At 39.4% G+C, this 16,308-nt stretch overlaps 1 protein-coding gene across 2 annotated transcripts in view; it reads right to left on the reverse strand.

Moving 5' to 3' along the window:
* Window positions 1-2,892: 2,892 nt before the first annotated feature.
* DEUP1 (deuterosome assembly protein 1) overlaps window positions 2,893-16,308 on the reverse strand; it is a gene marked incomplete at both ends in the record, with an annotated part of 74,992 nt that continues 61,576 nt past the window's right edge. For both annotated transcript variants that reach the window (XM_084895392.1, XM_084895391.1), the window contains 3 exons: window positions 2,893-3,069; window positions 9,553-9,667; window positions 14,130-14,323. In XM_084895392.1, the coding sequence (XP_084751518.1) occupies window positions 2,893-3,069; window positions 9,553-9,667; window positions 14,130-14,323 (486 nt within the window). The remainder of the gene's footprint in view (window positions 3,070-9,552; window positions 9,668-14,129; window positions 14,324-16,308) is intronic.

Raw genomic sequence — 16,308 nt, forward strand, 5'->3', positions numbered from 1 at the left:
ACAAATTAACAGTTTGTGCACTTTTCTGCAGCTGACAATTTGCTATGTCTAGTATTTTTGTCATTGTACCATAAACTACCTCCCACTTTACTCTGCATCCTCCATGTCTGGATTCAGTCCACTCACTGATTGCTATTTATCAAATAGCTCCCGTGGCCGGGACCTGGGCAAGGAGCTCAAGGGAGGCATAGAAGCCTACAAACACGCCTCTCCTCTAGGAGCTTTCAGACTGGTTGGGGGAGACAGGGAGAACATATATAGAGAGGAAATTTACATGAATTGAGATAACGGGATGGGGAGGGGATCACTCCACATCATTGTTAAAACTGCAATTGATTATAGCTTGCTTGGGTCAGATTCATGTTTTCGGCATAGCAGGGACCTAGAAAAACTCATCTCCAGGGCAGGCCTTCATAAGCAGGCAGTGGAAGCTGCTTAGCTTAATGGAAGTCCCAGAGCTGGAGGAGATGGTCAGAGGCAGGTAGAGCTGAGTGTCCAAGGGGGATGGTAAGGGGGATTCAAAGGTCCACTTAGCCAGAGCAGCTCTGTTGACAGATAAGAAAACTTGCCTATCAAATTGTTTTAACTGAAATTTGGGGATTATCTGATTTTCCAGCAGTCCCTCTCCCTCAAATTTTTTAATTCCTAAACCTGTTCGTCTGCTCCTGGATCACTGAGAAATAAAAGTAAATATGTAAGCCATCATGAGGCAAAAGTTAACTCAATTTGAATTGACTTTCAGTATTCAAAGGCCTGACTGGGCTTCTCCTATTTCCCTCCTTCCACTCCTTACTTCGTGGTGTAGCTAGACTGGCTTTTGTGGTGTGCAGGAGGCTGTAGCCATCAGCATGGTTTCTGTAGGAAAACGAGTTCTGTGCTAATAACAGAGCAAATCTGCTTCTCCTTCAGTCCCTCCCACAACAATGTCTGGGGCAACTGCTCCCTTTGGTGTGTGGAGGGCAGGAGCGGGGAATGGGGTGGGGATGGACAGCAAGGAGGCCTCCCTCCTCTCCTTTCACAATTCAACCAGAGCCACTTCATATTTATCTTCATTGTAGGTTGGGCTTCAGCACATGATTCCTTTGGAACACCAAATCCTATTGGAAAGCAAACCATATTGAAAACCACTGTTTTGAGAAAGCTGGCGTTAAGTGGAATCTAGTGATTTAAGAGATGTTTGCTGTGGACTTGAAATAATAATCCGGAGGAGCAAATGTACTGTTAGTCCTGGACAGCAAGACAGTCATGCTGTTTTGACTGCTAAATTCTAAGAACATAATAGCCCAGATCTTCATTTCACCTCCCAGCTTTCATTCCTGCCTTAATTCTGAAGGGAGTGCAGTGGCATCCAGATTGAGGGGATTATACTGATAGACATACTTCAAATTTTTGCCTTGTTTACATTTGCATTAAGGATTCAAAGGTTTTAGACTTTGTTTATAGGACACGACGTTCTTTTTCTTCCTGTCCTCTTAAGGTAACACTGAACATTATTTTCTTTGTGTCCAGGCTAGAAATGACTGAATAACTGAAAAAAGTATCTTGATTTTTCTTATTTTTCTCATGGGGAGCTCTTTTGGGCACACTACAGGCTTTGTACTCCTCTGATGTTTTTGTCATGAAACGCGGCTCCCGTAGGTTCAGCCTTAGTCGCCATCTGCTTGCTTGTGACAGCTGCAGCCAGGCGTCAGCAGCCGGGCATTTCTGCCTCCCTTGCTGACAAGATTTCAGAAGGTTTCTTAACAGCTTGGTTTCCAGGAGCAAGGACACTAGCCTTGTTGACTTCACAGGCTTGTTTTGGGTTGAAATGAGCAATGCTCTGTGAAGGCTTTTTGCAGAGATCAAGAGCTATACAAACCCATATGGTCGAGTCCCCTGACGTGATCAGGGCTCTGCAGTTTTCACACAACAATGACACCTGTTATCTAAAGACATCTTGACTTACTTTTGAGGCTTAATTTCTTTCAAGAGAAAAAAACACACTATAAAAGCTATGGGACTTACCTGGAGTAACTACATAGGTTTTTTTTCATCTTTATATAAATGTCATTTTAAAAGAAAGAATAATGGATTATTCTGAGTGCGTATTTGTCATGTGAATTTTATTGTTCAGTACCATGCTATTACTGTTCTATAAAGATTTGACATTTGTGTTTCAAGTCCATAGAATTTTGCATTCTTTTATTAAAAAACAGGCATTACAACAACAATGCTTTATATTTTCTTTATCTTGTTCATGTCCATGAAGAAACAGTATTGACAAGAAAGCATTCATATTTGGCACACATATTGCAGGTGTGTGGACAGCACATTCCATTGTGTTGAAACAGAGACATTACAAAGATGAGTGCAGAAACAGTAAAAAGCTAGTTTTTTTTTTCTTCCTAATAGAGGTTTTAGGATGTTTACATACCTCAAAATACTTAATATTTTTTTCATTTTCAAAAATACTTGAGTTTTCAAACTAGTCCAACTGGGCTGCACTTGACTCTTCCACAGTTGGAATAAATATAGTGCCGCCCTTTCCCTCCTTCTGGGTGGTTACAGAGGAAGTGGATTGTCTGTACATGATTCAATTGGGAATAAACCTGCACATTTAATTCCAAAATATCCCTAGACTGGAAAAAAAAACAGTGCTCTTTTGGAGTAAGTGATGCTTATTTTATAGTAATTCTATAGCCAAACAATTTATTACATTAATGAAGATACACAGATAGCGTGATCGAACAAAATACTTACTATTTTCTAGCTGCCTCACAGAAATGATTTACTCAAGAAAACAGAACAAAATTTCTCAGTTTCATTAATCAGCTTCGTAAATATTTTGCCAGAGCTTTTTTGTTATTGTTGTTGGGATGGGGGGAAAAATTAAAAAAAAAAAAGTTTGAAAGCTCATATGTGTCTATTTTGTTTTAGCTTGGTGTATTTATTGAGAGTAAATTCTGTGTGTCTTTGCAGTTCGTCAATATGTGTATTCAGGAGTTTCTCAAGTTCTTTGGCTCGCTTCTCTTCCTCCAGGAGGAAATGCTGCGTGGCCAGGGAAGCTGGGAAGGACGTGTCTGTGGGAGACTGAAGGAAGAAAGATGAGTTAGCTGAGGAGCACAAAGCCTTTTTAAATCTTCACACTTCCAGGCATTCTTCAGCCCTGACATATTGTCAAGGACTGCAACCCTTAATGAAAGAACATACCTTCCGCTCAATTCCCTCCACCAGTGTAATGCGGTCCCTAATGACATCGGCAAGGAGCTAAAACATCACAGCTCTGTTACATAGAAACTTACCTAAAACGTACTCCCCTAATTTGCAAAGCTAGTGATTTTCACTTGAAAATAGGCAACCCTAAAAAGGCTGAAATAAGGTTTTAGTAGCATGGGACGAAGAAAGCTTATATAGGCAAATAATTAAGGGTTACTTTAAAAGGGGGCCAACTGCTGCTAGGGAGTTAGCTAGGTGAGGAGGGTGGCAGAGTGGCTGCTAAGCCGGGAGGGATCTTGTTGGCCCAATTACAGCTGAGAAAGCCTCAGGGAGGGGTGCCCAGTCCATCCTTCATGTGACAAGGAAGTGCTCATTTAGCTGTTTGTGGCTTGTGTAGTGCTTACTTTTATCCCCTATCTCATACATAAAATCTGTGGCTTAGGAATAAAGGGTAATATTAGGTACTTTTAGAGTGGCTCAATAAAAATAATTCTTAAGTTAATTAAAAAATAAATTGGGGGAATTTGCATTTAAACATTCTAGTTCTGTGGTCAACTTTGGTTTTATTAGGAAGAATGGGACTTTATAAAGAGTTTGGAGAGTCAGCAGTTTGAATGCAGGTGAACTTTGTCATGGTATGGGGGGAGGGGTTAGTTCACAAGTCTGGCCTCCGCCAAAGTGTATGGGTCTTGGCAGTTGATAGTGGAGTACCACAATCTTATCTGAGAAGTGGCCCCTGCTGTAGCTGCTGGGCCAGGCACAGTATCTTTACTGCAACAGAATACCACAGCCTTGGGTACGTGGCATGCTGATGTTCATCACGCAAATGCATCCTTTTAATAACGAGGAGCAGGGCCAGCAGCAGTTGGCACTCACATGGCCTGGCCTAGACAACAGGGCACGTCCTGAGCACAGGCACTCCATCCTGTTCCCGTAACCTCCATTTTGTAAAATGCTGTTTAAAATTGCCCACTAAACACAGATGGCCCTTTGTTCTGATAATTCCGGGAAGCAACCTTGCTATTCCTGGCTTCTGTAAGCACGCTTGCTCAAATAACAGGGAAAATAGGCTCAATTATCTGGTCCTGCAAGCCACTCTGCTGACATAAGGGTCTGGTCCGACCCTGGTTCCTCCCATGCTAGGTGTCGTTTAGTTATCTAAGTTGTTATCAAGGTTTCAAGCTTCCTGCAAAATATCTACTGAGCACACTGCCCTCATCCCAGTACATGGGGCTCTTTGTAAAGCCTGCAAAAGGTGCAGAAGCCCCATAGTTAGGAGACAAAGAAACCAGGAGGGTATAAAGGGAATGCCTCCTCCATGTTACTTTGCTGAGACTTTGGCGGCAACTCCTCTGAGACCGCCGGCATAATAAAGACTCCAAATTTGGCTTACTGACTAAGGCATCCTCTGTTCAGCTTGCTGATTTCCAATATTTTTGCCCCACTATTGTGTTATGCTAATGATGCTGTCACACTAAATTCTGAAGAAGCCTGGGCCACCTGAACATTCCAAGAACTACAGATTATAAGACATCAATCATATATTAACACTAGAGGCCTGATACAGGAAGATTCATGCAAGAATGGGCCTTCCTTTCCCTGGCTTCCGGCACCGCCTTTGCTCCAGCTGGAGCTGCCTTTCCACCTTCCCATGCTGCCCAGAGGCCCAGAGCTGCTGGGGTGGTGTGGAACGCCTGCCCCTGGCCACTTAGCGCCTGTGTATGCAAATTAAACCACCATCTTTGTCGGGTTAATTTGCATACACACTCCTGATTGGCTGGTGGGCATTGTGAAGTTATGGTCAATTTGAATTTTCATCATTTATTAGTGTAGATTAACATCATCCTAAGACTTGATGAACAAGAAGTGGTAAGCATATAGAAGGCTTAGCAAGACACACAGACTCCAGAGAGTGAAAGACAAATCTCATAAGCAATTCAGGGGATTCACATGGTGTTTTAAGGTGTCCAGTGATATGGAGCATAGCTACATATCTCCTCTTAAGCACAAACTAATGCACCTTGAATTCTTATCCCTACGAAAGAAGCACAAGAACCAGGGAATCTAGATTGGTGAGGAGATGGTGCATGTCAGTTAAGTCCTTGAAACCAATTGCAACACCAAGGAAAGTAGTTTATAGCACTAACCAGATATTATGACCATCCAGAATCTTGGAAAAGCAATGCCTGGAAGGAATGAACAACATGGAAAGGATACTGAAGGCTCCCCTTCACCAGCTGGTGCGTCTACCCTGAAGCACTGTGAGTGTTGACTGCTAATAGCTCACAGCTGGCCACTTTTCTGGAGACCTACCCTCGGCTGCACAGGAACTTCCTGCCTCATTGCAATCCCTCCTTCAGTGCAATCCCTCTTAGAGGCAAGCCTGATTGACACAGGGGCACAAAACACCGGACTTCTTGTCCTTCCAGTGAACCAACTCTGTTGTGTAATACATGCTCCAAGCTCCTGGTGAGATCAGGCTAGACCATGCTAGATCAGGCTAGACTCGTGAGCCACATGCGGCTCTTTGGCCCCTTGAGTGTGGCTCTTCCACAAAATACCACGGCCAGCCTGGGCGAGTCTATTTTGAAGAAGTGGCGTTAGAAGAAGTTTAAGTTTAAAAAATTTGGCTCTCAAAAGAAATTTCAATCGCTGTACTGTTGATATTTGGCACTGTTGACTAATGAATTTGCTGATCCACTGGGCTAGACCAATCTTAACTGAGACCTTATTCTTTTTTAGCTTTCCTTCCCTCCCCTTGTCTACTTCCCTCCCTCTTCTGCTGAGAATACTCTCTCAATAAATCACTTTCACAAGAATTTCCACCTCAGATTCTAGGGAACCTGACTGACCCACAAGCAGACAACATACTGGATTCTGCTTGAGTGACTAGGTGACATCAATGTTATATATTGAGAAAGGAAAACAGTAAAAGGAGCCCATTAACGATAAAGTCTCATTTATTTGTGATTCTCCAGGTTCTAACACAGATTCTGAATTTTGAATTAATATATGAATGAAAAAAAAGCATTCTATTTTGAATAAAGCTCAGCCAGCAGTGACTACTAGATTATCAAGTTGACAGTGAATATATCAGTCCAGATCTCAGAAGGTAGGTCTGGATCAGAGATATACATGTGGAAATTATAATGATTAAAACCATGAGTCTGGTTGAAATCATCCAAGATAAGCAAATAAAGGATGTTAAAAAACAGAATCCTAGGGAACACTTCATTTCAGGCACCCATTTCCACGGTCATGTTCTGAATATTGATAACTACATTGTTTACTAATCAATATTTTACGCAAACCACATATTATCCTTCTGGCTTACTTAGTCTATAGCAAATACCACTATAAAGCAATATTGGAAACTTTCCCTTTGCAACTGACAATGAGAGAAGGGTGCTGGAAATACCAGTTTTACTATTCAACATTTACCCAAGGCCCTGATCAGTACAATAAGGCAAGAAAAAGAAAAAAAAGTATAAAGATTTGAAAGTAGGAAAACAAACTGTCATTATTTTGATTCCAAATACAAATAAATTAGAAAGAATCCCAGGCCTGGATTACGTATATAAGTTCAAGTGAGTATTTTCATGGGGAAAAAGATTGAGAATTTTACCTTGCACCATATGCAAAAATTAATTCCAGATGTAGATCTAAATATGAAAAGTAAATAGCTAAAACTCCCAGAAGGAAACACAGGATAATATTTTTATAACTTTGGGACAGGCAAAATTTTTAAATAAAACACCTAAAAATATTAACTATAAAGAAAAAATTCATAAGTTTGCATTAAAATTAAGAACTGTGCTCATCAAAAAATACCATTAAACAAAGGGAAAACAAACAAATGGGATAACATTAAACTAAAAAAAACTGCTGCACAGCAAAAGAAACCATTATCAAAATGGGGGAATATATTCACCAATTTTATATCAGTTAAGTGTTTAAGTTCCAAAATATATAAAGAACTCAGACAACTTAGCTAAAGGAAGACAAAAATGGGCAAAGAACCTTAACAGACACTTCTCCAAAGAGTACATACAGATGACCAATAGACTTATGAAAAATGCTTAATGTCACTAATCATCAGAGAGATGCAAAGTAAAACTACAGTGAGGTATCACCTCACACCTGCCAGAATGGCTACCATCAACAAATCAGCAAATGACAAGTGCTGGCGAAGATGTGGAGAAAAGGGAATCCTAGTACACTGCTGGTGGGAATACAGACTGGTGCAGCCACTATAGAACACAGCATGGAGTTTCCTCAAAAATTTAAATATGGGACTGCTGTTTGACCAGTGAACCCACTTCTAGGAATATATCTTAAGAATCCCAAAACGCTAATCACAAAAAATATATCCACCTCTATGTCTATAGCAGCATTATTTACAATAGCTAAGATCTGGGAACAATCCAAGTGCCCATCAGTAGATTAATGGATAAAAATAAGTTGTGGCACATTTACATAATGGAACATATGGGGCTATAAAAAAGAAGGATCTATTACCCTTTGCAACAGCATTGATGGACCTGGAGATTATTATGCTAAGTGAAATAAGCCAGCCAGAGAAAGACACATATCACATGATCTTACTTATTTGTGGAATCTAATGGAAAAAATAAACTAGTGAACAAAATAGGTCCAGCCTGGCCCTCGAGGGGGGGTTGAGCATCCACCTATGAAACAGGTCATGGTTTGATTCCTGGTCAGTGCACGTGTCCAGGTTGAGGCATGCAGGAGGCAGCCGATCAATGATTCTTTTTCATCATTGATGTTTCTATCTCTCTCTCCCTTCCTCTCTGAAATCAATAATATATATTTTTAAAAAACACACCAAAAAACAAAAACACATTAAAAAGCAAAAACAAAAAGTAGGTTCAGAGGCATGGATGCATGGAACAGACTGACAGATCACAGAGGGGGAAGGGGAGAGATTAATCAAAAAATATATATGCATATATGTACAGCCCATGGACATAGACAACTGTGAGTGAAGGTCTGGGGTTGGGCAAATTGGGGACATCAAAGGGGGGGGGATTGGGGATGTCTGTAATACTGTCAACAATTTAAAAAGGATTAAGAGGCAAGTAAGATTAAGTGAGAGAAGATATTTTCAATACATACAGTCAACAAAGGGCTTATATCCAGAATATATAAAGAACTTCTACAAATTAATAAGAATAAAAATAATACAATAGAAACTTAGGCAAGAAAATGGAACAGACACTTTACAGTGGAAGATATCAGAATGGCCAGCAAACAAATTAAAAGGTGCTCAACCTCAGTAGTCACCAGAGAAATATGAATCAAAATAATAATAAGATATTACTAATAACTGACCATAAAAGCTAAATGTAAAAAGACCAACCACTCTCCTATGTTAGAAAAGAATATAGAACAAAGAAAACACATTATTTCATGTAGTGTTAACTCAAATAGTTAGGAAAGCAGCTTGGCAGTACCTCCTAAAGCTGACCTTATGCATATCCTGTTACTTAGCAATTCTGCTCTTAGGGATACACTCAATGGAAATTATACAAATGTGCACCAAAAGACACATACAGTGTTTTCAGTAGCATTATTGTAACCGCCCTACACAGGCTATAAAGTTCGACAGCAGTAGAATCATTGTAGTATCATTGCATGCAGAATTTATATTCAATGGGATACTATAGATAACAAAAATAGAAACTATAGTATGTAAATCAAAATGGATGATGAAGCTAATAAATAGTGTTGAGAGAAAAAAAAAAAGCCTGAAGCAAAAGAACATACCATTTATATAAATTTTACAAATGGCCACAACTAACAATTATACTACAAGTCAGGATAATAGTTACCTTGGGAGAAATCTGAAGGAGTGACTGGAGGGTAACAAGGCGGGGTGGGGGGAGGGAGCTTCTGGAGTGCTATGCTGTCCTATTTATCATTTGGGTGGTAGCTACAGTGAGGTCCCTTTCATGATAATTCACCAAGCTGTCCACTTCTGACTTGTGCATGTTTCCGTATGCATGTCAGAGCAATAGGAAACAATTTTAAACAGACACTAAAGATCACCTGTAGCTCTTTAAAATATAGAGATCCTTGAGGACTCATGGAATGTCCAGGGGCGAGGTCACAGTAATTCTGGCCTGCACTGGAGGTGATAAACCATTGATTGACATATTTCATGGAACATTCTGGCTCTCTTTTCCTTTTGTGGATAGGCATGGCCAAACCACTCAAACAGCAACACCTTTTGAACAACTATATACACATCAGTGTATCGGTATCAGTGTAAGTGTAATCACCCTTTAAAGAAGAAGAAGAAAAAGAAAAAGAAAAAATCCAGCCCCTGCAACTCACCAGTGAGAATACTTCTTCATCGCTAACCAAAGGACTGGTCATCTCTTTCATTTGAAATGGCAAAGGTGGAAGTGGAGGCGGTGAACTTCCTTTTGGCTCGCAGTCTGGGCTCAGACTGAAAAAACAAGGACTGGTTGTCATTGTTGCTACCAAGTGTGTTTATGCAGCTAAGGATTTGTTTATGCAGCTAAGGGTTTTAACTTCTCTGAGGTCTAACTGGAGGAAAATACACCCAAAGTTTTGGCTTGTTATCTGGTTATTTCTTTGATAAAAAGGCGAAGTAATTGAGCAAACAAAACAAAACTCATAGACCCAGACAACAGAATGGTGATTGCCAGAGGGAAAAGGGGTTGGAGCAGGTAGAAAAGGATATAGAAGGGATAAATAGTGATGGATGACTTGACTTGGGTGGTGAACACACAATACAATATACAGAGGATGTACTATAGAATTGTACACTTGAAACCATATAATTTTGTTACCCCAATAAATTCAATTAAAAAAAAAAGAATTCCAAACTGGGGGCAGACAGAGGCAGAGGGAGATGAAGGCAATGGAAGAGGTGCGGAACTGGAGGAAGGGCTGCCGAAGACGGAGACAGACAGGAAGAGTGTAAGCAACAGCAGATGGAAGGGAAGGAAGGGGCTGCCAAGATAAGGGCCCAGTACAAATAGAAAAATAATTAAGGGCGATAAAAATAAAAATAAATATAAAATATAAAAAGGTATTTCTTTGAAAAGAATTTGCCTAATAAATAATTTTTACCTCACTTAAAAGACTTAGCATGATTAATAATGAAGCAGAAAACTTTGTACAATAATCGATAACAATATTCTGTCATTCTTATTGCCTACGTTGCTTCCCTCTCTGTTTTACTTCTGTATCTCTTTGCCACTTAATTAAATAACATGAAAAACAGTTTGAGAAAAATCTCAAAGCAGCTAACAATACTGCCCTGATAGTTCTAAATAGATATATATATATTTTCTATTTTACTTAACCTCACTGGCTTTCTTAACAGAATTATACTTAAAAAAAATTCTAGAACGAGTCATTTTCATTCCTATAGGAATTAATACTTTAGAGCATCTTTTCAATTTAATTAATCTCCTTAAGCTTCTCCACACTGTTGACCTTGAGCAGGTGCTTTTATCTGTTACTTTAATGTTTCCATGTATAAAAAAGGTGTTTATGAAAATTGAATTCCACAAGTTGGATGAAAGGCACAGTTCAGAATTTGCTGTTTGTGTTAAAATATGCAGTCAAAATGAGACTGAATAAAATACCAGTGAGGTTTTAAATATTGGTATGCTGACTAAACAAATGAATAATAAAACAAACAAACCAATTTACCCTAAAATTTTACTGAAAAAAGGTCTTAACAGGATGGGCTGTTTGGAACTAAATAAGTATATTTGAGTGTTAATTAATGAAAATGGGGTTTAAATGGAATAAAAATTATCAAAGACCATAAAAACATAAAAATCGCCTCAATTTAAAATTTTCTTTTTCTATTAATTCATCTCTCCATAAGTATTGATTAACCATTTTCAAAGCATTTCTATTTTAATTTCACTCAGTTAAAAAAATGTACATAATTTGTCCCTGTTCTCATCCAAAGACCATCTATACAGACTTTTTTCCTATTATGCAAAGATTTTCAAAGCTTTGCAAACAAACAGCAATAAAAGTGAAGTAGGCATCTGTAAATTAGTCCATAAAAACAAACACAACATGTGTTCCATTTTTATTTATCTTGAAATACATCTTTTTCAAAATTCATTCTCCTAAACCATAATTACCATGGAAACAAAACAACAAATGAAGCTGAAATAACATGGTTTAAGATGTGCACAATCAGATGAAACATCCCACAGTCAAACAGAATTATAACAATTGCATAGTACATCTGCATAGAATCTTCAGCCAAACCATTGGGCTGAGGCCACCATTCATACTTCAAAGCACAGTAGCAAAAGTGAGATAATTACAGAAGTGATTCAAGAAATCTCTCTGCAATCTCAATTATACAGAGATTTCTGGAAATGTATTATTTGTCCTAAATTATCTAAATAATTATCTCAATTATCCATTTTCCTTTGGAAGCAGAGATACAGTTTGATGGTGTTAATGACTAAAATTGGTAGAGGAACATTCTTTTTATTGTAAGATCAATGAAATGCAGAGATTGAAAGGAAAGATTACATTGTGAAGTGAAGTGCTCTTGCTTTAAATCATCTTTATAACCGACATGTTCTTCTTCTAGAACCCAGCTATTCAAATACTCCGTAAAACCACCTGGCATAAAATGCTAAGTAGATCAATGTAATAGCCATCCTAAAAATTATTTCAATTATCGTTTCCACCGGCCCTCTTCAAGGCCTCTGTCTGGGTTGCCAGGAGGGCAGGATCTGATCGCTTTGTTGGGGAAAACTGCACCCGCTTGAGATTTGAATCAACTCGTGGCACAGTTTGCAGAGCTGTCCGACTGCACATCCAATCCTGGCCCTGCCTCAGTGTTCCCCAGGCTACAGGACACTGTGCCCGGCATGGAGCAGGAGCCCTGCACAGCGACGCTGACTACCTGCTTCCCGCCTCACCTGCTGGCCCTGCACACAACGCTCCCTGTTCTACGGACTCCTCGCTATTTCCTGGCCTAGAGTGGCTCAGCCCGCTCTGTTTTGCTGTTATGAGTAACACCGTGGTACAGAGTTTTCTCACCTTGCTTTGCTTCTAAATGACTGTTTCTCGACAAGGGATCCTGTGAGACTGGCTATGACGAGCCTGGTTATATGGGTTTTTAGTTTTAGAAACTTGAATGAACTAGATTTGAAGGTATTTGAATGGTCAATGTCTGTGGTTACTGAAACTTTTACAGTACATAATTTCACTTGTAAGTATATATCTTAAATAGAGGTAAAACTCCACTTATTACAAAATTGACTTGCCATTAAAACTTGTTATATATTAATAGCTCTGGATACCACCTATGACTCCAAATTAGCTTACAAATTATTCTAAGCTTCAAACTCACTAAAAAAAAAAAAAAAAAAAAAAAAAAAAAATTAAATACATCCTCACCCAATTCAATTACCTTTTATTTATAAATGTTTTTAAAGTGCCAAATTACTGTGTTATTGAAAAGAAAGTCCTTTGGGATATCCTCAAACGCTTCACTTTTTAAGTGGACGAGCATGAAAAGCACATCGCTTCTAACAGGAGTGAAAAGCAGCAACAAAACCTGAGCTGCCTGAGTGCGTCGGGGTTTATTTTCATACAAAGCTTTTCAGTTAAAAGCAGGAAATGGCTGAACATTAGAGTACAGGCTTTAACATGTTATGGAACATAATCTTCCTATATTTTTACCTAAAAGCCTTTTCCTTTCTCAACTAGTGTAGTAAGACCTTTTTGCATCAGCCATTGATATGTAAATATAACTTAGGAATTTTTGGATTTTTTTTTTTATGTCTAACAAAGAGATATATAGCTTTTACTCTCTGACTTGGCTGAGCTGTGCTGTGAGGAAGAGAAGGAATACTTCATGTTTCCCTCGCTAACTTGAATGGGTATGTGCTGTACACTTCTCTACCGGGGAGTTCAGGGTCCTTGCATCTCAACAACTCTCCCCACAGCGCCTTTTACACGGTGATAATTTATTCGGGACATTTGAAATGCTGTTTCTGTTAAAAACCAGGTCACTGGAGAACACTGGAATCAGACAAGGCATTAAAACAAATTTAATGAAACTTGCGGCAAACGAGAATGGCAGGACGCGGGCTCTGCAGCCGGCACGCTGGTCCACACCGCTTATTAAATCCTCTCCCGCTGAGCACTTTACCTCTCAGGCTGCTTGCTAGGTCCCCTACTGCCTTGTTTTTGTCAGGACCTTTCTGTACTGCTCGACAAAGAGAAAAAGGGGGCAATCCAAACAATAGAAAACTTAAATTAAAAAAAAAAAAAAGAAAAGGCAGAGGATCCGTCTTTTTGTTTAACCAACAACACCAGGTACCTTCAACTAAGGCTTTTGAAGTTGTTTACAACGAACGAGGTTAGGAAACAATGTCTGCACCTATGGGTGCTTTGCATGGACCGATGGCTGACATACTTAGGGAGACCCTTTATAATATCGCAGGGGCCTGCTTATCTCTCACAGTGAGAAAGCTATAGACATGGGTCATGATGAGACCCATGGAAAAATGAATCCACAGACTAGGGAAGCACTCTGTAAAGGGTCTACTCTATATTAGAGACTAGATTCTTCCACCCAAAGCAAGAAGTGCCCATGTTAACTGGCCACCATAGCTGAGAATCAGTCCTGTCTTGGGGGGAGGGGAAGAGGTTCAGCTTTGAAACTAATTTAGCAGTCTAGCAGTCTACCCATTTCACTGTTATATTTTGAAAGCTTTTGACACCAGATTTCATATAAAACAATGTATCTACACTATTATATTATCACTATACAATAAGCTTTAAAATGGAGAGAAAGTGTGTAAAGGTATAATTCGAATTGTTTAAAGATAAATTTCAATGCCATGTTCATACACTGATGATACCCTTACGTAATGGAGCCAGCATACCTATATTCATTTTTTTCCATTTTTATTTGGTTTTGATAGGCATACTGCACCGGTTCTTCGCAGGTGCTGTGGTTAGCCCACACCGGTTTTCCGCTGGCATGAAGTTTCGCAAGATCACTTCGGAGCCTTTCGTTTTCATACTCCAGTTTGTTAATGGATGTGTATCTTGAATGCTCCCTGTTAATGTCCATGCTCTAAGAAGAAAAGAAACCATCACTGAAAAGAGTGTTCCACTCGACTGGTGCGTATTTTCTATACGTTCGGACCCCTGTGTTGGAAAGACCCTTTCATTCGAGTCGAGTGATGTGGCTCTATTCTGTGTCCTTCCCAAATACCGTTGCCCAGCCTCGCCTCCTCATGACACATACACAATGACAGCTGCCGCCGAACACATTGCCATAAAAGCAATGCACATATTACGGCCCATGTCCCAATGGAGAAAGAGGCTCACACGTGGACCGCATTCTCTGTCTCCCCAACAAGTTGGCTAGATTTAAGGGTTTTGTGTTTATAGGGTGTACCTCCAAGTGTTGATTAATAATGAACATTAATAGTAATGTTCCACTATTAATTGAAACATAGATTCAATTTGATTTTTTTTTCCTGGTTAAAGTAATACATGTCATTATAGAAAATCCTATACTGATTCCCCACTGTTGGGTGATGTAACAGGTTATATACTAAATCTGTACAGACTGGGGTCTGATTCTGGACCACTCTACACCCATCACCTAACAGCTGAGATTGTGCAGTACCACACTGTGTTGAACAAAGTAGTTACATGATCAAGTTTTACTAACTCATATGGACAACCCAATTTTAATAAGACTTCAGAAGAGAAAAGAGAATAGGAAACATGTTTAAATCACAGAATGAGAGGTTTGGAGCAAGAAAAAAAAAAGATTTCTGATGCTCTTTGAATTAAATGCTGTAAGAAGTTTCCTAGCCAAGGTCTAAACTTTTCTTCTCCCAAAGTTTTAAAAAACATTATATATTCTCACATAAACATGCTTTAACTGACTCTCCATGGTCTTTTCTGGTCCCGTGATTCAAATATCTGTAAACTGTGCAGCTGCTGAAGAAACAATAGTTCTCTAGTGTTGGAATATTTTAGCATAAAAAAATGTACCGTGTATAAGACATCTGTTCTGACACTCCAAATTCCTATGGTTAAATGCCTGTAAGACTACAGATGACTAGTATGGCTTAGAACTTTCATTGAGAAATTTCTAAATGTAATGCTTGTGGTGCATTTCATGGCATGACACCTTAGGTATTAAAAGTCAGTACAGCCGAGACCGGTACAGCCAAGACTGGTTTGGCTCAAAGGATAGAGCGTCGGCTTGGGGACTGAAGGGTCCCAAGTTCGATTCCGGTCAAGGGCATATATCTTGGTTGCAGGCATATCCCCAGTAGGGGGTGTGCAAGAGGCAGCTGATCGATGACTCTCTCATTGATGTTTCTAACTCTATATCTCTCTCCATTCCTCTCTGTACAAAATCAATAAAATATATTTTTTAAAAATCAGTACATATTAGGTTTTCAAAGTGTCTACCTAGTTGTTTTTGTTTTTGTTTCAAAGGATAAGCCTTCCTACTACATTTTCTGTTTACTATCTAATGGATTAGAGCATCTTATAAATATTTAGAAGGGCCTCACTTTTATTTTTTTATTTAAAAATATATTTTATTGATTTTTTACAGAGAGGAAGGGAGAGGGATAGAGAATTAGAAACATCAATGAGAGAGAGTCATCGATCAGCTGCCTCCTGCACACCCCCTACTGGTGATGTGCCCACAACCAAGGTACATGCCCTTGACCGGAATCGAACCCAGGACCTCTCAGTCCCCAAGCCGACGCTCTATCCATTGAGCCAAACCGGTTTCGGCAAGGTCTCACTTCTAAATGAAGGGAAACACTCCTGAGAGCAAACTTCCCCAAAACAATACAGAAAGGGCGATAAGCTTACATGGCTTTGGCTACAGTATACCCTTTGGGAAGGAAGGGCCATCGGAGGAATCCTCTGATTGCTAAGCCCTTGCCTGTAGTATGCCTCCACAGAGGTACAGCAGTGCAGATAAGAGAGTCATGTGAGTCTGCTTTAAGAGAGGAAGGATGTTGTGTTCTAAAATTAGAGTAAAATTGCGATAAATATAAAGGAGGCAGAGTCCTATAAAAT

The sequence above is a fragment of the Pipistrellus hanaki genome, assembly GCF_964339955.1.
Source record: "Pipistrellus hanaki genome assembly, chromosome: 9".
NCBI classification, from domain to species: Eukaryota; Metazoa; Chordata; class Mammalia; order Chiroptera; family Vespertilionidae; genus Pipistrellus; species Pipistrellus hanaki.